The following is an 18,988-nucleotide window of genomic DNA, read 5'->3' as shown; positions in this document are numbered from 1 at the left end:
ATTGGTGGGATTAAATGAACATGCTCCTGCCAGACGTTCGTTTGGCATTCCACAGACGTGTCTCCTCAGAGAACCAGATACAGCATCCAAACGTCCACAGACGTGCCAAAACGACCTCACAGTTTACACTATATAATCACAGACTACACTGACCGCCTATCAGATGATGTCACTCAGCACACACTGTTCTCTTATTATACGTGAGTAAATAAATTAAGAAAATCTGGATTTTGAGCATAATTCTAATAACATTTTTATAATAAAAACATGGACAATGGAAATTAGACTGCAGACGCACAACAGACCCTTACATGTCCAGGCCATTCCTCCAATAACTTAATCTACATTGCCCAAAAAAAGAATCTGTCCAGGCCACGTTCCACCCCAAATTCAAAAGATAAAAAGAAAGATATTAAAACTAAAGTATATGAAAATGTTTGCATACTGATTTCTTTCATTATATCTTAGCAGATTTTACCCACAAAAAATCTCATCACTATTATGTCCAAGCATTTAATAAGATTCTCATTGCTGTAGTGCAATGTTTTTTTTTGTTTTTTTTTATCAGCATAAATCAGCAGATATAATAAATATTACAATGATGTATAAATACTGTATACTTTAAATAATGCATCATTGTTTTTTTTTGTTTTTTTCAAACAGTAATGAGAATGAGAATTGTTTCAATATGGTAATAATCAAAATCGGGGTGCTTAATTAATGTTTAACTGTTATGAAATGTCACAGTTTCTTTCAGTTTCTTTCAGTTTCTCTTTCAGTTCAAAAACAAACAAATTAAATATAGGCAATTATATATACAGTATAAATATATATATATATACTGTATATATAATTGCCTATATTTAATTTGTTTGTTTTTGAATTTGGGGTGAAATATAACCCAAAAATATGAATTTGAATTTCTTCCTTAAAAAATGTAGATATTTTCAGTATCAATATATATATGCACATGTACATATAAATGCTTATTCTTTATTCTAGTTCCAAAAAAATCATGTTTTATATTTAGCTATGTGAATAATATATATCTATGATCTGTACAACCTTTTATAGATAATGTCTATGATATCTACATCAGAGAAAAAATACAAAAGTATGTATTTTTTACACATTTTATGAAGATATACGAATTCTATGCCCCTGGGCATCTACACTGCTCAACAATTTATGAGATTTATACAAACGTCTGTTTTGTGTATCCATATGTTTTTGTGTGTGTGACACAGAGACTACTGTATGCATTTAGGTTTATATGGGTGTGTGTAGTAGCGCCAGTAAAGCTCATGTTTGCATGTTCGTTGGTCTGTTCATGCTGTCCACTCTGTCCTCAAACACACCACACACTAAGCAAGGGGTGGCTGTGAACAAACATGCATGCATGTGGGAGTGTGTACGCATGCATGTGAGACTCTTGTGTGTGAACAAATGCATGTGTGAGGTGTATTTGTGTGTATGCGGGTGTGTGTGCTTTTGTATGCATGTGTATGTCCCTGAGAGTGTGTTTGCATGCGTCTATGATACTATGAGTTCCATCAGTGTGTGAATAGTGTAAAAGATAGTCTCTAACACACACGAGGAGAGGAGAAATCCAAACACAGTATACTTACACTGCAATTCCTCACATATCCAAGTAGATAGAAGAGAAAACACAAAATCAATATCTGTCTCACTCTGATGGCATGAGGTCTAAATCTAAATGAGGTTCACTGCTGTTATGCTGTACTGTGTTGTACTTTTTGAGCTCTGTAATAAAATAAAACTAATTATTGTGTTGTATTTTAAGGAAATATCCCTTTAAAAGGGGAAAATAGAATTTCAGAGATATGCTCTGATAAATCTCAGGCACAATCAATTATTTACATAATTGCAAGAAAATAAACAGGATGGAAACAAAGTTAAAGGTCTGAGCAAAAGCTAGAAATTGCTCAGTGAGTTAGTTTATAATTTCTGTAATATTATCAAATGGAGAGAAACCAGCTAACGCCACAAAGCATCACAGAGATTATCTAATCCACTGCCATGAAACAAATTTTCAATTATGGTATTTTAATAATAATAATAAAAAAAACTTAAAATAGTGAGTTTAATATTTTATCCAGTTATAATGTATTGCATAGCAGAAATTACTCATGCCATCAGCTTGTCATTGTGAACTGACCATGTTCAAAAATATCGGTGAAGTACAAACAATAATGGATGAAAAAAAATTTTTTTATTATTGTTCAAGCTGATCCCAACAATAAACTAATAAAGACTATTTATGGGAAAATGCCTTGAACTGTTATAAGAGAGTTACTATATATACCTGCTTCTTTTAAACCTGTCTCTGTCTGAAATGTATTAAAAATTTTAAAGAAAATATAACGTCTTATATAACAGAATAAGAATAATTTAAAGTTTTGAGCCAGAGAATTTAGTAACAATGAAGGTTAGGGCAGAACAGAAGAAGTGACTTCAGACAGAAGGAGCCTGATTGGCTGAGGGGACAGAAGAGGCGGAGACTGGGCATTTACCTTGTTGCGTTTGAAGTAGGCACGTCGACAGGCAGCGAAGCATTTCTCGCTACAGAAACTCTTCAGTTCAGAGCCCATACTGAGAGAATAACGCTTCACTCCCACCTTCTGACACCACGCACACATTATCTGAACATTAGAGGTGTCCTCCTCTGAGAAAGAGAAAAAGGGAAAGAATGTAGAAGGATCTATTCAGTCAACTTTTTGAAAAATAGTGACATTTCAGATGCAACATAAACCATTGTTGTTTTTCTTCATATTACTGAGACTACATGTACCATAAATTCAAGTACATAAACATATGTGACCCTGGACCTTTACTGAATGTCCTAATCATTTTTGGCATAAAAGAAAAATCAATAATTTTGACCCATACAATGTATTTTTAGCTATTGCTAAAAAATATACCCCAGCGACTTAAGACTGGTTTTGTGGTCCAGGGTCACATATGTGAACACACATATACAAGCATTGCATCTCTTTGATTTTCTTTTATTGTTATTAGCAAGAAGAAGGATAGACTAAAGTGCCTTTGCAATTCATACTCATATACCAGACGACATATACCACATAATATTCTAAATAACACTTTATTTTTCCGCACAAACACATATTCTATGGGTGTTTGAACACCAAAGGCAATCTTTCCCTCACCAGTCCACAAGGGGTTAAGAGAAACCTGTCATCATGCATCACCCCACACACATCAAGACTATATACAGTACGTTTATATTTTTCTTGTGTGTGTGCATCAGTCAATCTGCCTACATCACAGCACATGCCACATGATATTAGATCTTTCCCAGCATGCTCCACTAACAACTAGAAGCTTGCGGGCACAAGTGTTCGGGTTTGGGTGTTTGAAGCACGAGCATATGTGAGTGTGTTTGGGAATGGGGGTGAGCGAGCTTCTAGGGGCCACAAAGACACACACCAAGCCAGTTAATTCAAATGCAATTGACACTGCCACAATAGAGAACAGAAAAGTTTTTTTGGTGTTTTCTTAAGTTTGAATTCTGTAAGATGGGACTCCCAACATCAAATTTAGTATGCGATCATTTAGTACGCGATTTTAATGCATCTGCCAATGTCAGATGGTTTCTCCTCAGAGATCTTTTACACTCTCCCCCTCTAGCAGCTGCTTAATGATCAGATAAATCTGAGTGTGTGGAGAGAAAATGTCTGCCCATTAGACTTAACCTTTCCTCTCATACCCCCCCCCCACCCCCCGTTTCTCCTCTCTTTTGTAATGAGCAAGTTATATTTTAAGACAGAAATCAATTAAGAACTATGTTAAACATATCTCCATAGGCTACACATACAACATACTTCATTAATCAAATCCACTTCTGACCAATCAAATCACACTAATCAGAACAATGGAGATGAGATCAGAGGAAAGATCCCAAAATCCAGAATAGTTTTTTCTTAGTATTTTTTACGGAGCCCCACACATGGCATGCAGGAAAAAATTGTAGGCTAAATCGTGCACACGATTTACTAATTCGTTCCCTCAATGTACTAAAATGTGCACATGATTACTATTGCGTTCTCTTGATTTACTATTTCGTTCACTCGATTTATAAATTGTGTGCACGTTTTAGTACATTGAGGGAATGAATTAGTAAATCGTGCGCACAATTTATTCATTTTTTCTTGCATGTCATGTGCGGGGCTCCGTAATTTTTTACAATCCGAGCTGCAAAAAAAAAAAAGAAAAAAAAAAGTACAATCTGGTTAAGCTTCCTAACTAGCTTAACCAATGGCATGAACTGGGGACGAGGAGACCTATTTGAGACTCCAGCAAACTTCCTGTTTAAAACGTACAAGGAGTCATTTACGATTTAAAGAAATAACACACTCAAAAATGAAAGTTCTGTAAAAATTTATGTACACTTAAGTCATCCCAGACTCATCTATTTTCTTCCACCAAATACAAAAAGAATAATTATTTTTTTTAAAGTTGGAGCCTAATGGTCGTCCTCACCCCTTTTACCTTAATTGTATGGAAAAGAGCTGCCAGGACATTCTACAAAATATATATTAAAAAGTCATTTTTACCTGGAACCTGGAAATGAAAAATCATAAAATATTTATTTTTGTTTGAACTATTCCATCATAAATCTCAAATCATACTATATTCAAGCTTTAAAAAAAAAAAACACAGACTGTTTAATGCTGCTCAGAGCTGACATACATGCATTTGCACTTAAATTACAACTCTATACTTTGATACTAGGAGCTGAGGTGGGTCAGAGCAGGCATAATTTAGTCGTTTTTTATGTGGCATTGGGTCTTTACACTTAATTTTGAGCAGAGACAGAGCAGCCTTAAAGCCTGTAAAGATGACTTTAGATTCAGCAGGCTGGAAAAAGTACATAAAAAGATTAAGTATATAAAGATATAAAAAGAGCTTGCCTAACAAACTGCATCATACAGAGCAACAAAGACTCAAAGTGTTCCTCTACAACCCTCAAAATACAAACATTCGAATATAAAACGGTTGCCATGGCAATTCTGTTTGTTTTTCCACAGCACAGGCTCATTGCTCCATCCGAATCCTGAATTTAAGAGGGATCGTGCAAGTGTGTGTGTGTTTGTGGAACATCCGGTGGTAGAGCAGTACATACCTGCACTTCAAAAGCCCTCTGTCACTATGCGCATGCTCATGAATTATTCAAGAGGGCCACAGGCTAGGGGCGGGGATAGGGAGGGGGGAGTTGGCTTCTGTTGCTGTGGTAGTTAGCGAGTCTACACCATCTGTTTCTCACCACATCACACACATTAACGCACACATAAATATAAGCGCACATACATAGACACACACTCACAAACTCACCAGCGCACAGAACACTGGTTTAGGGATGCACCTCACCATGGTGCCGTCCCATCAGACACCATGACTTTGGTCTGATGCGCTACAACACTGTGAGTGGACTCTCAGTGTCAAAATACAAGCTCAGCTGCATTTTATTTACATTTATGTTTTTATCAATATTTGTTTCAATGATATTTGTACAGTCACAGAAACGTTCACATGTTTAGCTTCAGCATGTGAGGGAAATGGTTAAAATGTCGACAATGCGTTAAAGTGACAGAGGGACGGTACTGCTTCATTGTCTGGTTTAAAAGACGACAAGCTCAGATATGGCAACATTTCCACAAATGGTCAAGCAATTATTAAATGAATGTTATCAGTCTGATAAATATGCAAATAAGAACAGTAACACACAGTTCATAAAGTTACAGTGTGAAATCTCAACACTTGATGGATTACGTATGTAGCCTGGAATTTCAAATATGAAAACCCTGTTTGTGTAAGCTATCGGGAATAAATACAATACACATATATTTTGTTCAGTTAAATGTGCGCTTGTAAGTTAGATACTCAAATTCATGCTTATGCCGTTTGTGTTTCTTACCTGCTGGTGCTTTGATCAGAGGGGGCGGGATTAAGGGCACTATGATTGGCAGGCCTCCGTGCTCCTTAGAGGAGGAGGGGTTTGCAGACGCCTCGGCTATCACTCCATTCCGTGATGTCGGAGTAGAGCCAGAGCTGTTGGCGTGTGGAGGAGAACCACTGCTGTTCTCCACTGTGGATGCTTTTGGCAAAGAGTTCTCTAGAGAGGAGAGAGGTAATGGCAAGTCGTTTATGTTTAACAAATCAGTCACAGTGTGAAATACATAAGGTTAGTGGGATCTATATTTGCTGTGGAAATGTCATTAGTGGGTTTGACTGTCATGGCCATTATAGTCAATATGAAATCATAACTGACCCTGTTTACATTCTCAATGGATTTTATGAGAGAAAAAACATGCTATTTCAAATTTCAAAAAACAAAAAAACATAACCTTTAATCAAAATAACTTGCTCTTCCTCTGAAAGCATTTTTTTTTTTTTTTTTTTGCATTGACAAAAACCATATAGTTGTTTGGTCATTGTTTTAACAATCTCACATCCAGGTCTTGCTTATCACTTATCACTTTCCAAAAATTTTATAATGGATAAAATCAAGAACTGATATTATTATTATTAGTAGTAGTAGTAGTAGTAGTAATTTTTTCCTGATAGATGTACTGTTTTACTAGGAAATACCACATTACGAAAGTAAAATAGTTTGTGAGACTTCGTATGCATATTCAGTTTTTACTGCATAAGCAATTGTTCAAACACAACTGTACATATTTTCTTCAGGATCAGTGTATTATTTTTTAAATTCACAAGTCATTCACAAGCCCTGAGACTCTAGCAATCTCTCAAACGCACACATCACGTTACTGTTTTATCTTGTAAAATGACACAAAACTGATTAAAATAGCTCTTACAAAGACATTCCCATACTACACATACACACCTCCACCTGCAGCAAATAAGACAAGATTCAACGAGGGCACCCAAACAGATTACTGGTAGATAGCAGAAAAGCCCATTTGTAACTCTAACGGCATGCTCGTTTAGAGACGATCACGGCTAAGCGAGTTAATTAAGTCTGATTGTCCTTCACCTAATCTCTCCACTTCCAGCAACGTCAACTAACAATAGTGAAATATCGTAATCTGCGGCTGTGGATTTGTCTGACGGCAGAAAGTAATTACGATGAGCATCACATGGCAGGCGTGGTAGGTTGGAGAAATGTGGCGCTAGCCTGGAACCATCTAATGCCTAAATCACCATTTTCTTTAATGGAGGCTGGAGTATAGACTTAGCAAGGAATTAGCCAGCTCATTGTTTCGGCATCTCTTTCTCTGTCCCCACAGGGCCACAGAAAAAATGGCTGACAGTTTAAGACTCTCTAATGCTCTGGCACAGAGGCCAGCCAGGAGACAGCATGGAGGGTGCAAAGATAAAGCTGTGGGTTTATCGGAGTGCTCTCAGGGGAACGACGGAGGACGTTCAGGAATTTAACGGTGCATTCTCTTTTTAACAACATTCAAAATCTGACAGTCCTTGTTTTCGTTCCTGTCCTTGTCAGGATTTTGAGTCTTATTACCGCTCCAGTATTCCCTCTAGGCTCTTTCTGGTGGCAAACAGGTTTGTGAAATTAACCTGCTACAAAGAACCTATGGGGAATTAAGGGATGATAATATGATAAAAAATGAATGCAAGTTATGCATATTAGTGTCAAGTGTTCAGAGAGTCCAGAAGGTATAGTTAGATACTGAAACTTTCTCTGAATTTAAATTTTAAGTGTGAGCAGAGCTCTGGGTTGCAGAGAAATAAGAGAGTTTAGTTACCCAAATAATCCTGTCTAGAAAACTAATCAAAATTACACTATTGCTCAAAAGTTTGGGGTCTGTAAGTTTTTATTTTTTTTAAGTAGTCTCTTATGCTCACCAAAGCTGCATTTATTTGATCAAAAATACAATAAAAACAGAAATACTGTGAAAAATGATTACAATTTAAAATAACTGTTTTCTATTTTAATATATTTTAATTATTTATGATTAATGATGAAATATTTTAATGATTAATGATGGCAAAGCTGAATTGTTAAGCAGTCTTCAATGCCACATTATCCTTCAAAAATAAGACCATTCTAATATGTTGATTTGGTGCTCAAGAAATGCTACTTATTAATATCAGTGTTGAAAACTTTTGTGATGCTTAATATGTTTTTGGAAACCATGATACATTTTTAGTATTATTTTAATGGATAGAAAATTAAAAAGAACAGCATTTGTTTGAAATAGAAATCATCTTTGACATTATAAACGTGCTTACTGTCACTTTTGATTAGTTTCATGTGATCTTGTTTTGCATGCCTTTCAAAGACACATTTCTGTATTTGTGTCAGATCTCACCTTTCAGGACAGAGACGTGATGCCGCATTTCTCCGTCAGGGTAGTTGCGGATCTCTATGTCATCTGAGTCTCGTAACTCCACTTTATCATATCCGTACCATCCAAGCAACTCATTCATGGTGTTTTCGGCAAAACTCTACAGAGAGAGAGAGCAAAAGAGAGAACAATTTAACAATGCAACTTTACTTTTTAGAAGTTGTTTTTTATTGTAAGTTGTAAGGAATCAACAGACAATGCTCATGTATCAGCTAAATTCTACTAAAACCTATTGTTCGATTACAGAATTACTCATTTCATAATGCGTTCTTACAGAAAAGGCCTACACACACACACACACACACACACACACACACACACACACACACACACACACACACACACACACACAGGGAATCTGAAAGAGTAAATAATTGCAGTCTGTTTGGGAGGTGTACTGTGCTGAGACAATTGTTGTAAAAAGCAGATAAACAAAATCTCGACAGCATGACTTCTGTGAACCAAGGCCAAAATAGTTTCATCCAAGAAATCCACTAGTTCATCGATAGACCAAATCTGACTGATGATCTTCAAATGTTTCAGCTTCATATCCCTTTAAGAAAGAAATCTGGAGAGGCTATAGACTGACCAGGGCATCAAACAAACATCTAACTAAGCATACAACACTGAGCCAGACAACCGGTGGACAGGAGAGGAAGAAGCATTATTAACAAATTAGTTGACCGGGCCACAGCAGAATCCATGCAGCTTTAACCTACTAGACAAAACACAGCATACTTTGAGATTTTAATAGCCATTTACTGTACCCTGCATCTGCTGACTGATATTTAAACATTACCTCAAAAGAGCAGTTATACTTGTCAAATATATTAGTAGATATTTGCATAATGAATAAAAGCCTGCTTATATGTAGAGTACAGTTTAATATATAAAGTATAAATCAAATTATATTATAAAATTATATTGAATATATGCATTTAAATAAGTTACATTAATTCAAAAAAATGTAATACATAAATATTAAATTATTATTAATTTTTTTCCCACCTGTTTTCAAATCTCAGTGGCTTCATAAGACTTATTCGGGAGCATCTAAACATTCAGATATTTATTTCTGTATATGTATTTTTTCTTTTTTTGTCACTTTTTTCTGTTTTAGTCAGTCTGAGGGAGGCTCTCACCATCAAGTAGGGCGAGTTGCCATGGAGATTGCCTGCCTGCCCCGCCCCTGGGAGGGGCCGATTGGATGGGACCTGATGAGACACGAGTCAACAACTGTCAATCAAACACAGAAACTGTCAGTCAATCGCATTAACTACCAAGCAGCATACTGTTGTTATGTGTTTTGGGATATACAGATACTCAGTTAATGTGGTTTGTATTTACTCACCAGTGTACACTATAGCACTGCTTTTATGGACACACATAGACATGTAATCTAAAAAGGCTTAATGAGGGATTCACTCTAATGTAATATTATATGTTATAATTTAATATAATGTTTTATAACTATTGGATCGTTGTGCAACATATTTAAAAGCACACGTGTATGATTTACAGTACAAACTGATGCACAGCCCTTCTCCACTCCTTCCCTGCACTTCTGCTGTATGGCCACCAGGTGTCTGTCCTGCCACTGGTCTGTAAGGTGAGGCCGAGGCGTCAGTTTTAGGATTGGGTTCACAAGGTCAGTCACAATGCAGTAATCATGCCCTGTCCACAGGAAACCCTATTAGACTGTATCAGCACCTGAGCTGTATCACCTGAGCTCCTCTCTCAAGAGTTTTTGGGCACTTCTAGAGTTCTGATTGTCTGAGAACACCAGCGTTGAGTTTAGAGGGGTTCAACAGTTCCTCAAGAGGGGTCACCTGACTTACAGTGTTAAGAAGGGGTCACACATGGGTCAAAGGTAAGGTCACATTTGACTTGGTGACAGTGATTCTTTATTATTAAAAAAAAAAATACAAAAATACAAATTTATTTTAATAATTTTTATACATTTATTATATAAAGGGAGTTGAAATTATTGTCAAAAGTGAGGAAAATATTCTCATTAAAAACAGGGTCCCCATTGCTCAAACTTTTAAATATAAAAGGCCAAAAATCAAACTTGATTGAGGGCCTTGGGCCAAAAGTAAATGTTGTATTATTATTAACTATATTATAATAAAATGTATTTTACTTTTTTTTAGTTTCAAATTATTTTATACAAATTTGTTTATATTGTTTATAATAATAAAAAAAAAATTATAATGAAATGAAGAAGCTTCATGTCCCCCCCCCCTTTTTTTGTTTCCTTCCTTTTGTGATATGGCATGGCAGGTCAATTCAAAGGTCATCATGGGACAACTTTAGCTTGCAGGCCCTAGTTTAGGCATCTCTGATTTAAACACTTTTAAAAATGGAGAAAAAGCTATTAAAGTGAAATAAAAGTTTAATGCTAATCTATTATATATTTTACTATAATTAATTTTTTTTTTTATTTTATCAGCTCAGATTGCATACACAAATCTATGCATGCACATGTAACTATTACAAAACAAGTTTAGAAAACAGTGTTAGAAATCACAGAGGAAAACTGACAGTTTGAAACACATCCTCATGTGCATCACTGGTGTGAGTTAGTCTTTAATAGTGCTGCAGATCAGTTTGAGTTTTGTCAAAGGCTCTGGATTCTGCACTAAATGTTACTTCATACACATAATTGCAATCTGAAATTCCCTGCACTCCTCCCCTCTGAAGGCCGCCCGGTAATTACACACGCTCTGATAAAACCAAAAAATCACTATGAAAAAAAATAGATAGAGAGTAAAATACCATGGTTCCTCCCTTATAGAGACTAAATGAAATCGGAAATGTTTGAAGAGAATGCTTTTCATGCTAGACTCAAACATCAGCGAGAAAAGTTACAAGATACGAAGCAGCAAATCTCATTCCCTTCTCTGCCGCCTTCCCTCTCTGTTCGCCGTGATTGTGACGGCGGGGGGAATCGGACACCCTGCGCGCTGTAACAAGAGTAGGTCACTGTACACCATGATAAAATTCCCTCCTCCCTTCACCAGCTTTCCTTCTGACCAACCGCTCTTTCCTCGTCTCGCTCTCTCTCTCTCTCTCTCTCTCTCCTCTCCTCCCAACCCACACTTTTCCATTCCCTTCTTGCTTTTTTCTCTTGTCCCTCTCTCATACTGAATATCACTTTCTTTTTCTCTCTTCCACACTCTCTCTTTCTTTCTCCCCCCACTACCACCACTATGCTCTGCTTTCATTTCCATCTACCTTCCTTGATATCCGATCCGGCCTGTATTCTCAGCTTTCAGTTTTTACAGCTTAGGCTGCCTATTGCTGTATACATTCCTTTCTCCTCTCCCTCTCTCTCATCCCCCTCTCCGCCGGGGCAATCACCAGCACGGGGCTTATTTTACCATGCTGCACATGAAAGCAGACGGAGATGAAGGCAACACTGTCAGATGTCTCTTCTGTGTATCTCTCTCAGAGGTATAATCCTCCACAAGGCCACATTGTGTACAATTTACCGTATCTCTCTGGTTCTTTCTTTTTGCCTTTTTTCCTTTGTCTCATTTCTTGTAAGTAAGAGCAAAATTAAACAAAGATTTGTTTTAAACAGCACCAAAGCGAGGGACTCTTCATAGGCTGTGTGTGTGTGTGTGTGTGTGTGTGTGTTGGTGGAAATCTGATACGTGAGAGGGAGAAATTCATAATGCTCAGGTCTCAAGTTCTCACTGAGGCAATAAGAGAGAAGTGCAGAGTAAAACACAGATTGTATTTATACACACACGCTCTTTATGTGTTACAGTATGCTTTGTTTCTGCATGTCGGGAGTTTTTTTTACATAGGTACAGACCCTCAAACAGGAAGTGACTGTGAGAAAAGATTTTTCCTTCACCTTTAAAGAACAAGCAACTGGACTTCCTAAATTTATACGTACTTTTAGGAAAAAAGGAAAACATCTGTCACTGGGGTGATATCTTGAGGTACAAAAGCTAATAGGTACCTTATTTACTCCTAAATGGTACATATTAGTATCTAAAGTGAATATATTAGTACCTTTTGAAAGGGTACAAGTGACAGTTTTGCTCACAGTGGAAAGCATGAACTGAGTTTAAGAATGAAAAATGAGTGAAAGCTGGCAGACACATGTGATAATACAGCTGGGATGGAAGTATTCAACCTGGCTGTGATTTTCGCTCTGTTACTGACAACTGTTCGCGCATGTATCTCAAACCCCTCAAACAGACCCTTGCTCTAAACCTTCCTCTGGTTACTCTACACCGCATATCAAATTTAGCTTTGATTCCACAGAACCTGATCTGTGTCTGTTGACGCAAATGTTTGGGGAAAAGTTTTGTTTTGTCTCCATGGTTTTGCTGTTTCCTGTTTTTCATGTTGCGTGGGGCGTGACACGCGCACATTGTTCATCTGCACCGTTTGCATATGCATGGGACCACCGCCCTCAGCTGTGGCGGCATCTCTGTAGTCTGACTGTGGTAACTGTATGGGGTATCTAGGGCACCTGCATGTGTCCGGTGAAGATGTATGGGATGTTGTTGTATGGATGTAACCACGTATCCAGGATTAGGGAAACCAAAGGTAATAATTTAAGAACTAATCTTTGAAAAACCAATATTGCTGGACTACTATTTTAAATTATACACTCTTAAAATAAAGGGTCATTATTGGCATTTGTGGTCCCAGAAAGAACCTTTAATATCCATGGGAACTTTCCATTGCACAAAAGGTTTTTCTGATTATTTAAATGTTTCACATTAATTGGCCTAAATGGTTCTTTTAAGAACTGTCTGCTGAAAGGTTCTTTGGGGAACCTAAAAATGATCCTCTAATTTTTTAGTTAAAACATTTAAAACAGAATAACTGCCTTAAAAATATTCTTCATTATTCATTTTTGCAAAGAGGCAATTTAACTTGCAGAATCCGATCAGAGAGATCGCAGGGAGAAATTGTTCGTTGTGGTTGTAAAAATAAATAAAAACCTGTGTGTTTCAGGATAGATGAGGCAATTATGGTTAAACTTCTGTCAGTTATTTGAGAAGTTGCCATGATGAAGCATATCACTGTGAAATGCCATGCCTTAGTCCAGTTTGTACACTATAAAGGACAAAAAAGATTTACTTCAATTTTCTTAAAAAAAAAAATGTGTTTACAAACTATTGTACCACCCATTACCCAGTATATGTTACCAAAGAAGGTGGTGCCTGATCACCGGCAGTGTTTTGATATGGTGTATGCCTATGTTATCAATGACTATGGTGTATTATATGTTAATGTTAATGTATATGTAATAAATTCTGCTATATGTCTGTCATTTAATTTATTATGCATGTATAGGTAGTCTGTAAGATGAATATATATAAATATATTTATATGTTATATAAAAAAATAATCATGAGGTAAATTTCTGTTGCATGCTGTCTAGAGAGTCTGCCCTAAAATAGTTGTGTGGGTCAAAATGTGTTTTAATGGTCCTTTCTCTGTCAAAAGCAAGGCAGAGTTCAGCTTCATCCACAGCCCTGTGGTAAAATGACAACTCTAGGGATAAAATGACAGACTTGTGCCTGACTGGTACACACAACACCACTGACAAGGCCAACACTTACCACAGACCTTTGGAGATGAGCATAGTAAATTACAGAAGAAAACAAAGATGAAAGTGTGTGACAGATTTCAAGTTTTGGAAGAAATCACTGAACTGTGCACTAAATTCAATGTATTAAAGATGAGTAGTGCACAAGCTGTTATAAGCCACAGTCTTCAAACTGAGTTCTATAAGCTGCTGTCTACCTCACTCAGGTGACAATTTTTCAGCATCCTTCCATCTGCCCAACTCCACCTTTATTCTTGCCATATTTTAATCTCCAATTTAGTAACCCAAATGGGTATATTACAGCTTGAGTCGAGTTTTGTCCTCAAGGTCTCCATAAGAGTACAGAATGCCAATTCTTTTTTAACTTGTCATGTATATATTTGATAATGATTGTGACAGGTTTTTATTTGGTTTTTATTTACTTTTAGTACGTGAATGGAAAGAACATAATGGAAAACAAGCAAAAATGATTTCAGTAAATGGAAGATTCACACCGTTTGAGAACCAAAGTATTTGTTCCAATCCCTTTCTGACAAAAACTGACTGTACAAAAATTGATTCCTTATTAAAGGAAAGGTCAGCTGTGTCAAAGACAATGTAAACATGTTCCAAAGGCAGCGATGTATTTTCAGTTCAGTTCATTGAAGCAGCAAACCTCCTCAAAACTCAAAACTCAAATAAATAAATAAATAAATAAAATAAAATAAATAAATTAATAAATAAAATAATATCTTATTCAAGTTTTTTTTTCTTTTTGTTCAAATCAATTACATTTTACATTTTTTACCATTAATTACAACTGCAAGTAATATTCACACTGATAATAAATAACTTGATGAGGATGATCATTTTTTCAGTTTATAAATGAAAATTCAAAATCGATATGCAAAAACATCTGTGGTGGTGTAATGATCAGGAGACTGCAAAAAAAGAAAAAGGTGTCTTTAAAAGGCTGACATTCTTGAAACTAAATTTTCATTCTTTTTTATTATTATTATTTATAAAAACAGTAATGTTATTTTAATTTATTAAATATTTATTTAAAAAATTGTAATCCAAATCAAAGTCAGTGATGCAACCAACATGCATGCAGCTGTTTTGTTCTCCTTTTACATAAACAGGAAATGATATCACAGTAAGGGACCTCTGATGATTTTTTTTAATGAAAATGCAAGGATAGATGGAGTCAAACAGAATAACCTGAATGAAACGTCAAGATTCATAATTCAAAAATGTATAATAATCGTAAATAAATAATTTTATACATAACATAACAATTGACACATTTTTTATAAATAATGACTGACTAATTAAGAGGGTTCTGGCCCCTCAAACCCCTGATAATTCACATCTCGCACGTAACAGCTCCAGAATAAGTCAGTTTCTGAAAGGGCAGCACTGCATCCCTCTCTCTTGTGTGTGTGTGTGTGTGTGTGTGTCTTACGTCAAACTGAAAGATCGGTGGCTTTTAAGGAGACCAGGGAGACGCACGCGTGAATCTCCGCTACAGGTCGATCAATATCTGTCAAATTTAGAGCCCCGGCGGACCGGAGAGCCTCGCGCAGGTTCCAACAAATAATCACCGACAAGAAAGAAAGCAAACGGAGAAAATTCACCAAAGCCACACACGCGTTTACACTGACCGAAACACGTTATCAAATTAATAATAACAATAATTAAATGCGTCCCTGTATACCCCGATGGTGTTATCAGAATGAATGTAGCTTGATCTGATAAAGAGCACAGATAAATTCTGGCGTTTCCAAAACATTAGGCTGCATGGCAGCTGATGCAAACGCTTCAGACAATGAGCACCACAAAACCAGGAGACAAAGCGCCTGTGTGCGCCTTCAAAACATACGAACGCACCGCTCTGCTCAAACGAAACAAAAAAGTGAAAGAATCTCTTAGTTCTTAAATGAACCAAACTATGATTGCATATACCAAATACCCCAAAAGGCTTTTTAAATGTGCATTTGTCACGAGCAGACAGCGCTCAGTCAGTGTTGAACAGATGAACATCTGGAGTGACCAGAGCTTCCCATCCGAACAGCTGGACAGCTGCACCCTTCCAACATGTTTTCTATTTCATTATTGAGTTTTACTCTGTTCTCATGCTTTTGTGTTGCTTAGCAGAGTGATAGTAACGCGCTAGTAGTAGTAGTAACGCAGCAGTTTGACGCGGAGACTGACGCACTGGATTTTCCGTCAACTACAGTGGAGCCAACAAGGGGATTTCACTCTAGACCTTCTCGTAATGTGACTGTGGACATTTTATACTTTACGCGCAGATCATGACATAGAAAAGCACATAAAATATGTTTAAATAAAATCCATAATGCAATATAAACAAAATAGGTCATCTCAAGCACTGAAAAGCAAGTCTAGAGTGGTTTGGAAGGTGTGTGAATTAAGCTCAAAAAAGAAACGGGAGAAAAATAATGCCGACCTGTTCTGCAACCCAGAAAAAAAAAAAAAAAAAAAAATCAAAGTTAGCTGATTAACCCCAAACACCCAGCGTTGAATGAATCGGTTCTCTATATTCAGCCCGAGGGCGGAGCGGCGGTGCACTCAACGCATCCAAAAATGACAAGCCTTTATGGGCGCCAGTGAGAGAGAGCGCACGCACAACCTACCTTCATCTCTGCGTTAATTTCCCTCTTCACGGGGTGAGCTGGCTTTCTGCTCCTCTTGTTTTCCGGGGGTCTTCCCTCTTTCTCCATCTCAGCCATGTTTTCTTTAAATCTCTGTCAATATTTGGGGCACGGAGCGAGGCTGGGTCGTTTCAGAGTTGCGGAGTGGCAGCGAATGGCAGGCGCGTGAGAAGCCCCGGTGAAGTTGATGCTGCTGCTGCTGCTGTGGGCTCACCGTGCCCGGTAGAGTCAGCCATCTTCTGCCTGCTATTTCTCAGCGCTCTGAGCGTGAGCAGGATCGAGCCCTCTCGGAAAGCCAACCGAGAGGTTGAGAAAAAAGAGCGAGCCAGACAGGGGGAGGGGCCTCCACCGTAATTCTATACGGCCACGCTGATCCCGGGAAGACTATTTCCTCCCCAATTTTCCACAGATCGGTTTTCACTCAGGACTCCACGCGTGGCGGAGGTTGTAGCGCGATAGAAGTGAATAGGTGCCGTTGTCTGATGTGTTATCGTTCACCCCGCGCGCGTTATCAGCGCTCCGCAGGGGGTGCTTAATATTGTCATACAAGACAGTTAATGGAAATAAAACAGTCAAGGGGTCCTAATCATTTCCTTTTAATTAAACATCTTTGAATGGGTGGAATTATCATAATGGGTGTTAGTGTTTATGAGACAGATATCTGCAGGTAATTAAAACTCACTCTGAAGGTGTGTGTGAGTGACAGACTAAGACTTTACAGGGGCAAAACAAATGTGTTGCAAGAGATTAGATTTATGCCTATGTTACTTCTTAAACCCTGTGGTCCCACTTAAATGTCCCTAAAAACCCTCTTAATTTAGCTTTTCCGAGGTATTTTTTTCAGTCTCTCTCTCTCTCTCTCTCTCTCTCTCTCTCTCTCTATCATCATCATCATCATCATCATCATCTCTATTATTATTTTTTAACTGATTCATGAACTTTGACACAAACAACAAAATATATGGGAAGCATTTTCTTTTCATTTTATGAGTTTTTACATTTTTTTTTCACCTGCTGTCCTTCAACCCTATCAGAACAGAACTGAACCCATGTTGGGGTCATAATCTACTGGTTAAGAACCACTTTGGGGACATCTTGGAGTGCACAAAGAGGTCCACCTGCAACAAACAAATCACATCACTTCAGTATTAAGTTAAGGCTGCTCTCCATGAACCAAACTTTGGGCTCTGTGAGGAAGATGGAGCCTAAAAGTCTGGACAGAAAGAGTTAATGGACTTGTAAAGCTAGAGATGAAAGTCACATAGACTACATTTAAAAAGTCTTTCTCTAAAAAAGAGAATACTCTGTTTGATTAACCCTCAATAAATCACTCCCCATTTCCCTCCTCCTCGTTTTCTCTATCTCCTGCCCACTGGTGAATTGGCTCTCAAGCATGGCACATGTAGGGTAGGAGGCAAAAGACCTCCTCTCTCCTCTGGATCGGACCAGAGGCCGTCGTCCTTGAGAGCGTATCGACGTCCCGTCCCAGATCACTAGCAGATGCGCGACGGCCTGAATGAGTGCATTGTTTAGCACACACAGCTCTGGCAGCCCCTGCCGAACATTAGCCCATGATAAACAGTTACATTCTAGCAGGGATACTGTTACCCTTCTTGATACTAGAGGAGGTGCTTCAGCCCGTTTCTCTAACAGGCCAAACTGTGTTTTCTCCAGCGTGGATTGGCTTTCACTCCGATTCGATTCCATAGCTCTTAGCCTTGTGTATCAAGTGCAGAGGAATATGGTTTGTAAACACAAGTAAGGCTCTAATATGCAATGACAAATAAGATTAGAGGATGGAATTTGCATCTCTTGGGAAATGCCTGGTGGAAAAAGTGTGGTCATCAGACAACATCAGCCTTTTCTCATTGTAATCCTCGCTTGTTTATATTTTGTGTGTATTGTGCCTGCTCAAGTGTGTGTGTGTTGAGAAAATGCATGTGTTAGTGTGTCTCCATTTCAAAAAGATACTTATGGGATTTCTATGAGAGGGAAGTATTACAAAAGGAATTAAAAGTAGATGTAAAACAGCTGGATGCCGATTCCGTCATTGGTTCATGAAAAATAAACATTCATTTTACAATCACAGGGACAGATGAAGCTTTGAAAATGCAATATTCTTTCCCGTTGTATGTATAACAGTCTCATCCACCATAGCAGCTTCTCTTTATTTCACATGCACACCACAACTTAATTCAGAAACTCACCTTGTACTGTCTTTAAATGGGACTCGGATCACCCACAGAGTCTATGCAAAATACAACTCTCTACTCAAACACACAACAGCTGCCAAAAGAGGGTCAACCTTGCCTCCGCTCAGTTTTTTCAGGAATTCAAAAAGTACAAAACTATCATTTGAAAAGTACACACAAGTGGGTTTC

General features: G+C 37.6%; 1 protein-coding gene and 1 long non-coding RNA gene across 8 annotated transcripts in view; one reads left to right on the top strand and one right to left on the bottom strand.

Moving 5' to 3' along the window:
• LOC109100734 (sine oculis-binding protein homolog A-like) overlaps positions 1-17,073 on the bottom strand; it is a 30,710-nt gene extending 13,637 nt beyond the window's left edge. For 2 of the 6 annotated variants that reach the window (XM_042737108.1, XM_042737111.1), the window contains exons 1-6: positions 16,590-17,073; positions 9,515-9,586; positions 8,337-8,472; positions 5,957-6,154; positions 2,535-2,686; positions 1,629-1,652 (exon numbers count right to left, since the gene is read on the bottom strand). In XM_042737108.1, the coding sequence (XP_042593042.1) occupies positions 1,629-1,652; positions 2,535-2,686; positions 5,957-6,154; positions 8,337-8,472; positions 9,515-9,586; positions 16,590-16,685 (678 nt within the window). In that variant the 5' untranslated portion in view covers positions 16,686-17,073. The remainder of the gene's footprint in view (positions 1-1,628; positions 1,653-2,534; positions 2,687-5,956; positions 6,155-8,336; positions 8,473-9,514; positions 9,587-16,589) is intronic. The other 4 variants (XM_042737109.1, XM_042737113.1, XM_042737110.1 and 1 more) reach the window with 3 other exon arrangements.
• Positions 6,656-10,345, top strand: LOC122139441. Of its 2 annotated transcripts, none has more exons than XR_006156296.1 (3): positions 6,656-7,154; positions 7,293-7,442; positions 9,493-10,345. It is a non-coding gene; the product is annotated as an uncharacterized LOC122139441 (long non-coding RNA). The 2 variants fall into 2 exon arrangements; XR_006156297.1 differs by lacking the exon at positions 9,493-10,345 and adding an exon at positions 8,330-8,466.
• Positions 17,074-18,988: the final 1,915 nt, after the last annotated feature.

Source organism: Cyprinus carpio, chromosome B13 (assembly GCF_018340385.1).
Source record: "Cyprinus carpio isolate SPL01 chromosome B13, ASM1834038v1, whole genome shotgun sequence".
Taxonomy (NCBI): Eukaryota; Metazoa; Chordata; class Actinopteri; order Cypriniformes; family Cyprinidae; genus Cyprinus; species Cyprinus carpio.
Note: the sequence above shows the minus strand (reverse complement) of the source record. Positions and strands in the feature narration are given on the sequence as shown.